The 17,669-nt window shown below is 28.1% G+C and overlaps 1 protein-coding gene across 1 annotated transcript; it reads right to left on the reverse strand.

Annotated features, from left to right (window-relative positions):
* Positions 1–4: 4 nt before the first annotated feature.
* Positions 5–6,500, reverse strand: LOC115722408 (uncharacterized). Its single transcript, XM_030651611.2, has 14 exons — positions 6,298–6,500; positions 6,120–6,196; positions 5,923–6,034; positions 5,295–5,377; positions 4,348–4,413; positions 4,031–4,131; positions 3,499–3,617; positions 3,244–3,284; positions 2,989–3,077; positions 2,018–2,195; positions 1,819–1,935; positions 1,102–1,146; positions 807–935; positions 5–618 (listed from the first exon to the last, which is right to left on the reverse strand). Exons 1-14 carry the CDS (start codon positions 6,356–6,358, stop codon positions 484–486), a joined length of 1,353 nt encoding a protein of 450 aa, XP_030507471.2. The 5' UTR covers positions 6,359–6,500; the 3' UTR covers positions 5–483.
* Positions 6,501–17,669: the final 11,169 nt, after the last annotated feature.

Genomic DNA, 17,669 nt, shown 5'->3' on the forward strand with positions numbered 1-17,669 from the left:
AAAGAGAGCTACAAAGTGTTTTTTTTTTCATTTTATTTCATGAAAAGAATAAAAAGAATGCTGAAAATTATCAAGAATACATAGAAATTGAGAAAGTTTCCCAATTTTCTAAAGACCCCTCAACAGTCTACATCCAATTCCTCATATTCTCTTATTACAATGCTGAAAGGCACCCTACCACTATGAAGTATCATATAAAATTAAATATTGAATCCCACAAAATAAATTTAATTTAATAAAGCATCACCTGATAATGGTATTAAGTACCGTTAGTGTCTAATAGCAATGCTCTTTATCAGTATCAAAAGAACTGTGTACTTATAAAAAAAAAAAAAACAAAGCAACTCACTTATTTGTACTTCGGTTTCCTAGTTTAGTATCGAAATTGTATCGAATCCCACCTCATTAAAATAGAAATCTCCAAAAACCCAAGTAACCATATTTTCCAAAAATAAGTGTCAATTGAGCATGAATCATAATTGTCTATTTTGTGTTATGTGTAGGGACACTAAGGTAGAATTTAGTGTTCTTGAAATCATCCAAAAGCGGGTTGTATCCGTCTTTGGTTCTCGTCTTCGAGGGCAATCCAAACTCTTCCATAAACGAAGAGGTATCGAGCTACAAACACATAATACAAAACATTTAAGCAATTGATTATCCAACTGCCTATGTATGAAACCAAAGCAACTTTTTTGTTATGAAGAAAAGATTAGAATTAATGACTTGTTATCTTACCAAGTATGCATTGCATTGTAAAACAAACAAACAAGAAAGACTGAACTTCTTCATATCGAAATTTAACTTACTATGATTGTTCGCCTTTTTTTCCCTTGCTTGGACGATTCACCTTTGTTCGGTCTCTGCCATCCAGAACAGTAATGCTCGATATTTTCCAAAAGCAAAAAATCGGTAGGGAAAAAGATATCAGCATCACCCTGCAATTCAACCAGAACAAAGTTTCAAAATGGTAAAATATTGAAAAAAAATCACAGCTTTCGGGACAGTCGTCCAACCAACCAATGAGCTAGCCCCATAAAGACAATGTGTCGTCGATATCATCAATGATTAACCGATAATGTTATATAAACGTCGGCAGCCTACCTTTGCATCAAGATAACTGCTATAATCTGAGCTACTGCCATCTTTCTGTAGTAAACACAAATGAAGAACATAAATGTTAGTCATTGTTCATAATCTCTGAAGCAATTCAGCTCAGATATGGAGGTAGTTTGAGTATTTCGAAGAAAAATTATTAACAAGGTGTATGTATAGAATTCAACTGGTGTTTGATTATGTGAATTAAACTTTTACATTAATCAAAATGGAACTCAAATTAAAATCTTTTCATAACTATTTTAAGTTTTAAGATGCACCTAAATGTGCTTTTCATGATAAAAGCAGCCTTTTCTAGAATTTGTTTTGGTTAAAACCACATATTTTATTTAGGGGTTTTCTAAATTTTTTTTTATGGTTACGACCTAAAATTTTGATTTACAAAAATACGATTTTCTCAACAAAAAAAAAAAAAAAAAATAAAGAAAAATCAATTATAAAACAACAAAAAAATCAATTTCATGACAACTATAAATAAACAATAAAACAACTAAAAAAAATATCTAACAGTTTACTAAAGTTTGTATTTTGTAAATAAAAATGTTTAAACTGTAAAAATGAACATTTTTCCATGTTAACATATTTTTTTGTAATTTTTTTTAAATTTTTGATCAATTATGTAAAAATTTCTTATATTTCTTCTATAGGATTTTAACTAAGAATCTTAAATGCTAACAGTTCATTATGATTTGAAAATAAAAATACCTTGGTTGAAACTAATGGAGCTCTCTCACCAGGCACTTTAACATCTGGTAAGTAACTAAAGTCTGAAGCGATTAAAGACATCTTCGGTAGGACACCATGTAAGACCTCGAGTAGTTTCTGCGCATTCAAATGTGAGATCAGTACCAGAAGAGGAAATTTATACACCGAACGAAAAAGATTCAATCAACATTTGTCTCACCAAACATCCAGTTGGAAGCCAACATCTTCGAGGTTTCGGAAATACTTTTGACCAAACGCTTTGTGCTTTTGAAATCACCCTGTTTTGAGTCTTCTGACTGTTGTCGAAGTCAACTATCTCAAAACATCGCTTAATAAGCGAGTCTTGCAATGGCTTATACAGTTCTTCGAGAGTTCCCCTATTGATTAAAGAAATCTCAATCAGCAGAATGAAGACATAGAAAAGAAACTAGTAACATGTTACGTGTGATACAAGCGATCAGAATTCAAGTGAGATCCCTTTTCAGTTAAATTTTAAGCCCCAAAAGCTTGTTCAATATCTTACAATGATATGAAACATGAAACTGAGTTTCATTTGTACATATTCTTCATAATTTGAGATGACCAATTACTTCATATGAGCTCATTTTGGTTAAATTCTTGCTACTCGCATCAGGAAGAATAATATTTAGGCTAATTAAGATTTTTGCCCCCCAAATTTTAACATGTATTAAATTGTGCTCTCTGAAATTTTCAAGTTGTTAAAATTCTCCCCGAACTATTGAAATTGTTGGGTTTAAGGATTTCCATCCAATTTTACTAGCATACGCCTGACGTGAATGAAAGTTCAAGGGACACGATTTGGTACATGGACAATCACCACATCAGTAAAATTGAACGGAATTGGACATAAGTCCTTGATTCTAACAATCTCAATAGTTCGAGGAGAATTTTTAACAGTCTAAAAAGTTCGGGAGCACGATTCGATATATGTCAAAATTCGATGGGCAAAAATCCTAATTAGCCTAATATAAATATTCACTGTTCAATCAAATCCACCATATTATATTAGCTTTCAGAATCAAATCAAATCAAATAAGAGCAGATTAATGAAATTTTGCTACAAATACTGATATGGAAATTATACACCATATTCAATTAATTTTACAAATGAAACAAAGTCAGAAAAGTTATTCAAGGATGCTTTCCTACCTTTCCTTTTGCTTTTCTACCCATACTTCCATCCAAGGCGAAACTTGATCTTTCGCATAGATTAGATCATGAGGAAGATTATCAAGTACCTACAAACAAAAAAAAAATCATAATCTTGATTATGGGATATTAGCATGATACACCATTACTCCTAAAAGAAAGAATTTTCTCCAAGCTTAGATTCTTGCATTGCTCTAATATAAAACAAAACAATTAGTGGCAATTAGTAAATTGATTTAAAAGACAAGAGTGTACCTCAAGCATTATCACCCAACATTGTTGTTGCTCCACTTCTCCTATTAAATTTTGAAATGTTGAGACAAAATAAGCCCGCATATCAAATTAGAGAAGAAAACTAATCATAGTTATAAACTTCTAAAAGCTAAACCGCTTTCAATAATCTTACGAAAAGTGCAACAGAGAGGACTATGTGTGGAAAGTAATTCAATTTTGCTATTCATGGGCATTTGTTATAATGAAATGAAGCTGATAAAAATGCCCCATACATACCCCATCCACTCTTATCAGCAGCATCGCGACACTCTACTCGAAACTTTGATAAGTGACTTCGAACTTCTCCAACAGTGTCTCTTTGTTTTTCCGCAAGAGAGGGACTAATTTCTACTGAGCTACGACATTCAAGATATAATTGCTTTTATATCAGTGCCAGAATATATATTAAAAAAAAATTAAGACATTTTGTAAAGAAGGAAACTTGTTTCGTTTTTGTGTTACGTTAAATATGGAATGGTTATGTTAATTTAAAATATCCAACAAAAATAGAATGTTGAAAGTTGTTATCGAAATGTATACTACACATAACATCTATTAAGTACCGACAAACAATCTGGTTTCGTCTTCACAACGACAGAAAACAGACACCGCACAAAGTCACTGAATGGTTGAAAGTTAAAAAATGCAGTACAAGTAGTATCGAGATAATTTGTTCACATAATCTTGTAAGGTCTTTCACTGCTGTCAGCTCAAGCATATCAAAATTGAACAAAAAAATGGTACATGAAGAGAAAGTTAAGAAACATACATGTATGTCATATTGTTGTAAATTCTAGGTGGTGCATTCAACATTATGTAATCCATTATTCCCTTAGCACAAGTTCCAGATCCACCGCCAATTTCATATATCTGAGTTCACATTGAAAAACTGCAGGGTCAAATTAAACACTATGCATTTACTGTTTATTTAGTATGACTGAAAGATAATATTAACAAATTATTTATAATCAGAATAACTTTGAAATGATACAACATATATAAAAATAAATAAATAATAATTAGTGCAAGGAAGGTTTTGGCGAAAATTGCAGTGACGAAAAGCTAAAAAAAAAAGAGGAAGCTTACTTTAAGTGGAACCGAAAGGTTAGCAGTGCGCAATATGGATTCAGCAATTCCATGAGCATACCAAGGCTACAAGAAATATGAACTCGCATCACCAAATGTAGAAATATATAATAAAGGAATGCGAAATTTATAAGCAACATCTTGCTAATGCAAATGGAGATTGACTAGATGCCCACTTTACCTACTTGAATATGTAATGCATTTACACACAGAAGCATGGTAGAGTAGAGAAACAATATTATTATCCATGACCCAGGAATTGCTCTTCAGCCCAAAAATTAGAACTACAATTACAGTTTCAAAATTCGCCAAAAGGTACCATTCTGAAATCGATAAAACTCTGGTATTTCGACCTAATAAAGTAACCATCTTGGTACAGACAACTCAAATTAACTATATCCATAAAATTCTTGAAATGTTTTGTTTTCCATTCGACCCGAGCATTTGGAATCCAACAATATCAACAAAATAAAAAAGTTAATATTTAACACTTTTATGATAACCAGTGTCATAAGATGATTAATTTTTATGACTGTGCAGCATAGCTTATGAACTATCAAGAGTGTTAGGATCCCACTCTAACTAAGTATGGGATTAGTTGATGGGTTTATAACCATTTGGCACCCTCATAGCCTAGTCTTCTGGGGATGAGTTCTACCCAAGTATTCTGTTGTAACAGAGAGACAGTAGATCGTTACCAGACAGAGATAATCCATAATCCATCAGAATTATATCACAATGTTTAACGAGACATTCAGCTGAAGTTTTCATGAAACTACTTGAAATTTTGTTAATGTATTTAACTTAAACAAAACCGGCTGCTTTCAGTTAATTGATTCCGTTACAATTTTTATTTTTAAGATAATAAAAACTTCAAAACCATATCCAAATTGAATTAAACATACTGTGACCTCTTAATACTGGAAGACGGAAGAAAGAGTTCTTACCTTGAAGAGTTCAACAGGAGTAAACCATGATATATCACTGTCCTTGTAAATTTTGTCTAGGTGTTTCATGTAAGCTTGCCTCCCTAGAAATACAAATTTGTATACCATTTGTCAGCCGCGGGTAAAATACACAAAATATTTAGTACATAATATATACACATAATATAGGCTGTACAGAGTTAGTAACAAAGGCAGTCTAAATACTAAAACCAGTTCTTTCTTTTTTCCTCGACGAGATCATACTTCCTATCATAACCATAAAGTAAGTAAGGCTGGCCATAATAAAATTCAACATTAATCTAAACACATGATTAGTTCTCTAGTTTTCATTGAAATCCTTTACACTTTATTTGCCATAAACAACAATGGGTTCAGTTGAACTAGAGGCACCTACATTTACACTCATATAAAGATGTTAATAATGGCATCACACTAGACAGCCAGTCAGCTACAAATTCAAAAACAAAGAAACCAACTTACACCACTTCAATTCTAAAAGAAGTACAAAACATGTTTTCCGACTTTAGCACAAAAACTTACACTATTTTCAGACAAAGATTTCGGTTTTAAACTGCTCAAAAACAAATACTTCCAACAAACAGAAATGAGAATTCTACCAGTAAGGTACCTTCAAGCTGATTAAACTTAATACTTCTCTCGAGTACACCAACAGACCGCGATCTTTGAGAGAAGTATCCATGTTTGGGATCATACAATGCAGAATGGATGAAATCACGAACCTACCAAAAAACAAAAAGAACCATCATATCTGGAAATTACATAAACAAATAGGAACAACAAATTGAACAGAGTAAAAGGGCTTACGAGAATTGGTTCATCGCCAACAATGTGGGTCGAGAAAAGAGCTCGAAATGGATAAACCCAATGATCAACAGGCTTCACTGCATAAAAATTCATCAATTGACATTTCATCAAACACTTAGAGTGCACCAAAAAAAACAAAACAATTTAGAGAGAGAGAGAAAGAAAGGAGAGGGTTTACCTCTGGGCATATGATAGAAAAAAGCAAACCCTTTGGAAGCAAGATTGTGAGAGGCCATCATTATTGGTGGGAAGTGAATCTGAAGGGGGAGTTGAGTAAGGGTTTATGATGATGATGAAGAAGAAAGTATAAAAGAGAAAACTTTATTATCAAATCTGAAATCTCCTTGGCTTAAACCCCAACAATCAAAAACTGAATAAACTATAAAAACGACATCTAACTTTTTAATCACTAAAACGAACTGTCGTTTAATTAATGAGCTGGTTTATTATTAGGTCAAATATCATTTTGAACTCTGTGTTTTGTAAAATTTACAGATTAGACCCTCTGTTTTGTTAATTGACAAAATAAATCATGTATTTTCTAAAATGGTACAAATAGGATCCTAAAATGATTTTTAGTCAAAATAAAATTTAATAATAATCTGACTTAGAGGTGTCAGCACAAAACTGGTTAAATAAAATGATATTTTATTGTTTAGAATTGTATTTTTTTTTATTTGTTTTAAGCTTATCTGTCTTAAAAAATGTATAAAAAAATTATATATATTTGAATTTCAGGTTGGTTCATGTGTAACTTGATTTTTTCGAGTTTTGAATTAATGAAACTCGAACTCTACCAGTGATGAATTGAATGTAACTCGAACCCGATTTACTAAAATTGAAATTTATTTTTTTTTTAGATTTTTCAGATTTTAGGTCAGGTGGGTTTTAAGTTTCGGGTGTAAATGTGCACCCCTAATTTGTATAGTAAATCATGTTTTGAATCCCCTCACCTTTTTTTTTTATGTATAATTAACTTATAATTATGTCTATTCTAAAATTTAATCTTGAATCGACCACTATTTATATGTACATATTTCGAAGTAACTATTAGAAATGGTCCTAACCATTACCATTCCATAAGTTGAGGTGTGGTCCTAACCATTCCATATGTATTGGGTGTGTGGAGTTGAGTTGAGTTGACCAATTACTTATAAAAATGGGGCCAAAACCCTTTTCAACACTCACAAATCACAAATTTTTTCTTGTTTTTTTCCTAAATTAATAATTAGAAAAAATGTGAGTGAAAGAAGAAGAGGAAAGCAACTTCCAATTACAAGAGTCATATTCTTGACAATAACAACTATATATACCCAAATTAGCATTAGTTGGAGGGTCCCACAAAAACACAAATTATACATTTTTATTAAATATTTTTCAAAGTGCTTCAAATCAAATTATTACTATTAAAATACATAAATCTTCCATTTTTTTAATGAATTAAATACTTTTTTAATGTTGTCCTTCAAAAAGTAACTAAATTTAATGTAAATTAATATTGAAATTACTTTGCCTAGGAATGAAAATTTCAATTCCTCTAATGTCTTTTTCAAACTAATGTTATATACATAAATATACACTTTTATATATATATATATATAGCATCTAGTCTTGGCAACTTATTATAATAATCACATTTTAAATTAAGTAGTTAGAAAGAATCTTAATCATGTTTATCCTTTTTGGGTAGCCCCAAATTGATTGAAACCTTATCTTGGTGTTGTCTCATCATGTTAATTACATTTATAATTATTTATATTTATACTTATATATTATTATTATTATTATTATTATTATTATTATTATGTGAGAACAATTACTTCTCATTACACAATAAAATTGTCAAATTGGACACTCACACTCCCATATTTTTTTATATCCATTTAAAATATTTGGATACACTCTATTTGTTTTGGTATTTAGTAGATTATTTTAATTATCTTTTTTTATTATTGTGTATATTATAGTTATTTAAAATTATTTATAAATTTTTTAAAAAATTTCAAGTAATTTACAATACAAAAATAAATTTAAATATTTTATTGCACATATAAATATATTTTCTTACACGTTTGATACATAAAAAAATTAGACTAAATTTTTTTAAATGTGAAACAAATAAAAAAATCTACTAGAATATTCCTTTAAAGGATTTACAAAATTTCCTATAATTATAAGATAGTGATATTAGCTATATAATTTGGAAAATGCATACTCATAGTCATACATAAATAAATATATTTCCCAATAGCTTTGTATGTGAAGAAAAGGCTAACAACTAAATAAACTTTAAAATAAAATTATTTTTTTAAAAAAAAAAAAAAGTACAAAGAACAATAGACATTATGTCAAAAAATGTTGTCACAACCATTGATTTAATTAGGCAAATATATCTTATTATATTATTTAAAAATATATAAAAGAAAATCTTGATTAAATTCTCATTACAAATCATATTATATATTAGGTTATTTAATATATCACTAAATTATAAAAAAAATGTACAAGTTGCTCCAACTAGTGAAAGTAATAGGATCTCAAATCTCAATAATAAAAATAAAGTGTTACAATAGTCAATAGTGTTACCTGTCTTGTCTCTCCTAACAAATATAGAAACTTTTTTTTTATACATATATAATTGGGATTATCAAATATCTTATTATATAACAATGGACCACATAATTTTATTTTATTTTATTTTTAAATATATTATATATAATAACAAAACTATACTATTCATTGGTAGCCCCATATTACCATATGAAATAATATGTGGTAGGATTTTAGTACTTCATCTTGTTTCAGTATGATATGGTCAGCTTTTGAAATTTAATTTTCTAGTCACATCAATTAAAAAAATATAGGGTTAATATTATTGTAAAAATTTTTGACAATTTTTTACATGAAAAAATATAATTAATTTTGTCATAATATGTCTACATTAAATTGTTATTAAGTTTTATTTTAATAAAAAATTAATTTAAAATACTATTTATACTATTTTAAAAAATACATGATATCCTTTACAAATGAATGTAAAAAAAATAAAATTGAATAAAAATATTGGGACACGATTTTGTCTCATGATGTACTTTCACGAAGTGTATTCCGTGATGTACGACAACTGTTAGATAGGAGAGTTATTTGATCTGAGGGCTGGGGTTGATCTAGGGGTAATTAGGGTTAAAAATGATAACGTACCCTGAGACCCATCTAATGTACCCTGAGACACATCTAATGTACCACGGATTAGATTCCGTGAAAGTACATCATGGGACAAAATCGTGTCCATAAAAAGGTTATACTGTAAAATTATTAGTGTCCTTTACAAATGCTACACCAATTGCAGCTATCAAATTAGAAAAGACTAAAGATGATTTTTGATGATGTAAATATGTGAAAAGCAAAAGCAATATTTACACATGATTGATCTATTTTATCCACAAATTGTCTTTTTTTTCGAAACAATACACCAAACATGCTTTCTAATAGTGGTAATATTCCACTTCGCGGTATTTCGAACACCAAGACCACCAAAAGATTTTGACCGAAAAATATCATCCCAAACAACTTAACTAGAACCCTGCGAAATAGTAGCCATTTCAAAGGAAAGACCTGCAAACTTTGTATATCTCATCAAGAATGTGCTTAGAAAGAATCATCATTTGAGCCCAATACAAATGAATAGACATCGAGACATAATTTATAAGCATAAGCGACCAGTAAAAGAAAGGTTTTAGGACTGCCAAACCATAATTCTTTGAGTCATCTTCTCAACGAGGACAAACCATTCATCTTTTGAAATGCCCTTATAACAAATCAAAACTCCCAAGTACCGAATGACAAGGTACTTCTAGAGAACCCCGAGACAACAAGAAAAGAATGGACGTAAAGTCACCGTGAAAAAATAAAATCACATCATCTGCAAAGTAAATGTGTGCCAATTTCAAATCTTTACACCTATTGTGAAAAGCAAAATTTTCCCTCAAAATTACTTTGCCAAGACCCGAGAAAGATACTCCATACAAATAACAAACAAGAGAGGAGATAGAAGATCCCCTTGTCAAAGACCTCTCTTAGAAGCGAAGAAACCATAGAGAGAGCCATTTGTCATCAAAGAGAACCTGAAGGTCTTTACACAAATCATGATCAAATCCACAAATTTCTTAAAAAAAAAATTAAAGCCAACATCATTTCTTGCAAGAAGTCACAATCTATATTTTGTATTGTTAGAATGAAAAAAAAAAATATGTATTTTGTATCATTATTTATTTAGATTTCATATTTTTTAATATTTTGAGTAACAGTTAAAATAGACTTTCCATAAAAAATATATTTCTTAATATAATTAAATTAATGAAATTTTTGGCTTAAGAAAAGATAAAAGTGGAGGAGCTTCCATCATACATTTAATTTTTTTTTTTTCTAAAATACATAGTCCAAAAATTATTTTTTTTTGAAATACGGGCATTAAATAGATAATAATGCACAAATAAAAAAAGATTAATTTTCTTGTTGTAAAATGAGTAGCTAAAAAGGATGGCATTCAAATATATTGTCATGTAGTGCACTTCAATTAAAATCGTATTTGGACGAGGTAAATTTAAAAAGTTAAATATATAAAAAATTATATATATTATATTTTCGTAAATAAAAGTATAATAATTCTTATCTTAATCTTCATAAAAATAATTTTAATAATAATATTTATTTATATGAATATTAATTATTTTCATATATATATATATATTAGTAGATTTTCATATTCCTCTTTTCACAGTATTAATCTTCAATTGTGTATGAAAATCTACTAAAATTTAAATTGTGTATGCTTTATTTTTCGGACATTGATTTTTAATTTATTTTTAGATTAACTTAAGAATAAATTGCAGGTAGATTATCAAAATTTTTTAAACAATCATATATTGCATTCAGTATTTACTTTTAATTATTAACAACATTATTTACATTAATTGAATATACATATTAATAATATCCAGGGCCGGCCCTGAAACAAAGTGGGCCATAGGGAAAAAAAAATTTTGGGCCCTTATGTTAGAAAAAATGTGATATTTTTCAAAATCGGTAAACAAAATGTATAATTTTAAAAGAGGAAAAAAAAATTGGGCCCCTGGGCTGGGTGGGCCCTAGGCACAGGCCTAGCCCGCTTATGTCCAGGATCGGGCCTGATAATATCAAACAATAACTAATATGTTATAAAATAATATAAAATAATATAAAGTAGATGAGAAGAAAGAAGAAGAAGATGAAGAGAGAAAGAGAAAGTGAATGAGAATTTCTGAGTTGTTTATTCTAATGGGGTGAACCCCTATTTATACAAATACAAGAGTGAGATATTAAGAAACTAAGAAAAAGGGAAACTAAGGAAAAGAGGAATGTTGATTACAATTAATGACAATAAATAAAAGATTTGGACATCCACATAATTAATAATATTTATAACACTCCCCCTTGGATGTCCATAATAGCTGCCTTATTAAAAATCTTGCTGAAAACTTGGTCAAAGGAAAAAGAGTATAGTGTAAACTAACTCCCTCCCCCTCATTTAGGCATTGGTGGAGATCTTCTAATCGACGAATTTCGATCTTGTCTGCCGTCTTCTCAAATGTTGATGTTGGTAATAACTTTGTGAATAAGTTTGTAAGATTGACACTTGATTGAATATGTTGAACACCAATATGCATTTTCTTGAAGCGTATAAAGAAGAATTTCGTGAAATGTGTTCTAACTCTATCTCCTTCAATGTACCTCCTTTTAGTTGAACGATGCAAGCAGTATTATCCATAGAGAATTGCTTGGGTTGATACTTCTTTATTGAGTGCAATCCATATGTTTCCCGAATATGCTATGTCAATGATCTCACTCACACACATTCTCTACTTGCTTCATAAAATGCAAGTATGTTAACATGATTTATAGTTGCCTCGTTAAAAACCTTGCCAGGAAAACCCAGTGGGACAAAACCTGAGCTAAGGGAAAAAGAGTGCAACATGAATATGTCTCCCACTCATGCACATATGATCCATAATTCTTTTGGTGATAATAAATCTCATAAGATTATTGTTATCACTTTTAAAATATCACCATATATAATCTTTGATCATATATTTTCTATAACTCTTCCAGAGTATGCATGGACTTCTAAATTATAGATGAGGGGTTTGTGGAACATTAGTCTTTATCCAACTAATTGTATCATTCATGTGTGTACACAACTTTGTTCATACGAAAATTTAAAATTTCAATTAGATATGAACATAACACATTAATGGTACTACAAATTTTCATTTGTGACAATGATGGTACTCCAAGACCATATATTTATTCCATCTTGTTTTATGATCTTAATTTCCATATCAAATGATCATATATCTATAATTCTTGATACATATGAAGTACTTCAGGACTTCAATACTAATGAACAAACTTTATACATTAATATTTCTCGAAATACAAAAGAAATAAAAGTTTGTTCTTCAATTAATCAAAAACTCTTCAAGAATCTATCACAACGTATACTTTACGTATTTATATTGCATAGACAACCATAGGTATTTTTCAAATAATAATTTACTTACATGTCTTTATTTCATACAAAGATCTTTGTCATATAGTGCGCGCGACTTTGAATTTATATCACTTAAGACATGTATTAAATTCTTTTAGAATTTTTAGATAAGGCTTATTTCAAATTCTCACTATATTAGGAGCTCCAAATAAATAACTTTTGTTGCAACATTTATGTGACGCTTATAAATCCTCATAAAATATATTCCAGGCTATAATCAAATCATGATTATATTTTCTCAATATTTAAGCCTTACTTCAATCAATCTCATGTCTATGCAAACTTTGTACAACAATTCATTATGTACATATATGCAAATTTCTCATTAGAAATATTTATTTGCACACCCTACAGGTCTTACTTCACTTTATGTGAGTAAATTTGCCTGGATTGCGTCATAATATTTTGGCCAAAAATCAAAATGTATGTCGATGATTCTCGACAAATCTAATACCATGATCCTTGCTATCTCATGTTAGTTTATTGTATATGCAAACATTCAATATTTATTGTCGACAAAAATTTTAATAAATGATAATTTCCTCCCATATTGACATAACTTATAGAGATCTCTTTAAATTACATATTTTCAAATATGTTTATCATTTATAGGTACCTATAACGAATCACTTTAGGGATTCAATTATGATTAAATGTGTTATGTCTAACTTCTCTTGGGAGTCTCTTCGAGTACCGTTTTCATCACGGTTATCATTTTAATGCTTTATAACATTAAGGTATCTCCATGAGTACCTCTAGATTTAACAACTTTAGGGCAAATCAAATGAACATTTACTAATAATTTCTATATTGTTCATTTACGTTTCAAGCGTTTTCAACTCATTCTATCTCAACTTTGAGTAATATTGATTTGCAGTTGGTATATATCATTTTGAACTATATCGTTCTTATAACTTTGTGCAAGGATCATTTTTCAAAAATTATCATCGATCCCAACTGCTTCTCTCCCCCTGATCGAGAGAATTTTAAGAAATTGTGATATCTAATAATATTAATATACCTGTAGGGATTTCAGTATATCACAATGAATCAATATTTGTTTAAACTCATATATATTATATGACATTGAACTTCAGGTTCAATAAACTTCAGTTTCAAGTTCAATCCTTATGAACTTAATTCATTTCTAAGAATGAGTCATACGTGTATAATTAGAAATACATAAATTTACACATTTTGTAAATGCATGATCATATAATCTTATCACATCGATAAGAAACTATGCAATAAAAATCTAATAATGGCTCAAGACTGTTAAAGAAATATAATTTAAATATTTTCTATGTGCAAATATATGCACATTCTTCTTTTGACCCTTATAAATTAACAATGAGAAGAATCTTCTGGTTCTTCAACAAAATTTAGTCAAATTCTTTGACAATTTATTGCATATGATTGATCATGTCAAAAAATTCAATTCATGAACTTCAGGTTCACTATAATTTGTATTTCAATGAAACTTTCAAAATGTAATGTAAATTCATTACAACATAATCATTACAAGTTTCATTTTATATACACGAATAATATAATTATATTATTCTCCAAAACATATACACTCTTCAGGAGTCACTATTATGTTTATCAAACTTTATATTTCTTCAGGAATCACTATCATCAATTCAATGATGTGTATAATATAAAATGTACATGACAACTTCATCATGTTGTTATAATGGTCAAATAGATATAACCATAATATATCATTCATGTTTCCTGGTATCTTTTTAACAAGTCGTCTAATTTATTAATAGACTATTCATCAGTCTAATTATCATGACTTGATATATTATATATTTAAATGTACAACCAGTACATATAATAAGTTATTTCTTATTATACTTTCATAACTAGATAAAAGTTATACATCAGGTACATACAAATATATTTTACTACTCCAAGTAGCAATTGTATGTAAGACTTCTTCAGGAAGCTTTTCAAATAATCATTTTGTGATTCTTTATCACTTTGATTATATTAAATCACTAACGAATATTAGTAAATTATATATTCACTTTTGGGAATATGCAAACTGAATTAAATAGTAACTATATATACATATTCTGTACCAACAATAGTTTGAAACTATTGATTTTAAAAAATAATAAAATATGTATATATTAATTTGCTTCTGGCATTACCAATATATGTGAAATCTATATTCTTTGAAATAGAATTTCATGCCTATTCATTCTCTTTAGGTAATGATATTTAAATATTCTAAATGTACAATAAGTTTGTACAATTCACATTCTATTAAATAATCAAGTATACTTTTATCTTGACTATAAGTGTGTCCGTACTACAGGTACGCGACCACTATTATTCAATTCCACACATGATATATAGATTTCATGCACTTTGATTGTGTGTGGTATCTCATCTTTTGGTTATTTCCAATTTTTTCTGGAAATATTTGAGTAGCAAACAATGCCATTGATTATTTAAAATTATTACATTCACTTCGGGAAATGACGTTGAACAAGTAGAACATTATTATAAATTTCTTAAAAATTTATTACTTGTTCATATATAAAAAGAAATTACTCAGCAATTTCTTTAACAACATTTCAAAGAATATATGAATGCAATTTTTGCATAGTCTCCAAGATGTATGCAAAATTTAATCTTTAATATATGTCAGATTCAATAATTTCCAACATTGCAAGTAATAACAATGTATAATAACATGACTAATACGAGTAACCTTTAAAAGTAATTGAATTCAATTCGTATCATTCTCTGCAGGGAATGATGAACAATAAATACATGTCTCATGTATTTAAATAACATTAGTCATGCTCATTGTTATTCTTATACTTTGATGTTTCAATGCAATTTTCTTAATATTCTTTTTAGGTATTCAAAACCCACTATAAAATTGCATCAATAATAATCATTTTTAATGATTCTTTAGTTGTATTTACATAAATACAATCATTTTTTTTTTGACAAATATAAAACATTTACTTCAGGAAATGTTTGTCAAAATCTATATCGATATTAGATTACTTTTCATTGTCCTCAAAGAATACAAGAACATATATATAAATATGTATTCATCTCTTTCATTATATATCCATCAACTATATAATGAATATTACGTTTGCATAATCTTCAGGATATATGCAAGATTTTATTGAGGACGCATAATCATCAAGATATATGCAATATTTTATCGAGGATGCATAATCTTCGGGATATATACAATTTTTTATCGATGATGCATAATCTTCAGGATATATGCAATATTTTATCGATGATGCATAATCTTCAGGATATATGCAATATTTTATCGATGATACATAATCTTTAGGATATATGCAATATTTTATCGATAATACATAATCTTTTGGATATATGTATAATTTATAAAGATTTTCTCTATCATATCATAAGCACACATATATTGTAAATATTATGAATGATAAGAACATAATATATATATGAAATTAATAATAAATATATAAAAACATATACATACATATATAATATATAGATATATAGATAAAAAGAAAAAGGAAAACAAAGGATTCTTGAAATTGTTTCAGTCAGATAAGTATATATATAAATATATATTTAGTGTATCGTGACTTTGAAACAATTCAAGAATTTTAACAAAATACTTACATTGGGTCTTAGGAAGAGACTCATGCTTGAAGCTTGGGCAGAGACTCGTGCTGATAACGTGTTATAAAATAATATAAAATAATATAAAGTAGATGAGAAGAAAGAAGAAGAAGATGAAGAGAGAAAGAGAAAGTGAATGAGAATTTCTGAGTTGTTTATTCTAATGGGGTGAACCCCTATTTATACAAATACAAGAGTGAGATATTAAGAAACTAAGAAAAAGGGAAACTAAGGAAAAGAGGAATGTTGATTACAATTAATGACAATAAATAAAAGATTTGGACATCCACATAATTAATAATATTTATAACATAATAATATTTTTTCTTAAATTATTTATTGTATCATTTTTATATAAAGTGAAACACACTTAACATAAAACTTAGTATACGTGCCTTGCACGTAACATTTTACTAGTATATATAAAGATATTTGTATATATATAAACCTATATCTAATATAAAAAAACATAAAAACAAATTTCCTTCAATTTTGGCTTTTTAATTTATTTTTCTCCCAAATGAATAGTAACCACTTGGTCAAATATGTGGATGTGTCTAAAATGGTTTCCAACTCATTTGGACTAGTTAGGCTTATCATCAAATTTCATTCTCTAATTATTATTTTTTAGAATACAATGTAAACATTTTATTCAATATTTTTTTTAAAAAAAACAGTTTTATTATTCATCATGATTAAATTATTATTTTTTTTTTTTAAAAAAAGTTCACATTTTCTTACATTATTATTATATTTATTATTGATACTTATAGTAATGTTACCATGCAAATTAGAAATGGTCACTTCTCTCTTAATTTGTCTTTTTAAAATATGCTATAAAACATCATTTTTTTTTAGTTATCTTATTCTCTCTATACAATATCAATCTTAATATTATTTTACTCTTCATAGTTCCCACAAGAAAAATAAAAGAGTTAATTTAATTAAAGTTGACTTATGTTTAGTCTACAAAGTCTTAATAAATGAATTCCTAAAATTGTGGAGGTTGATTATAAGTACAAAATAAATTGTTTAATTATAAGTATTATTGCTCTAATAATTATGTATATAACATTTTTTAAGAAAAAATAAAAAGATTATTTTATTTCTAATGTTGTTATTTTGAATATGGACACTTAACCTAATACATTTTGTAATAAATTTTGTAGTTATTTCTAATTTTCAATAGCCTTAAGAGTCACATAAGAATAAGATTCATTTTTTCATTTTAATATAAAATTTAAAGTATACATATAAATATGATATATCTAAGTCCTTGTTTTTTCTTTTCTAATATAAAAGAAAAAAAT

This window comes from Cannabis sativa, chromosome 9 (assembly GCF_029168945.1).
Source record: "Cannabis sativa cultivar Pink pepper isolate KNU-18-1 chromosome 9, ASM2916894v1, whole genome shotgun sequence".
NCBI lineage: Eukaryota > Viridiplantae > Streptophyta > Magnoliopsida > Rosales > Cannabaceae > Cannabis > Cannabis sativa.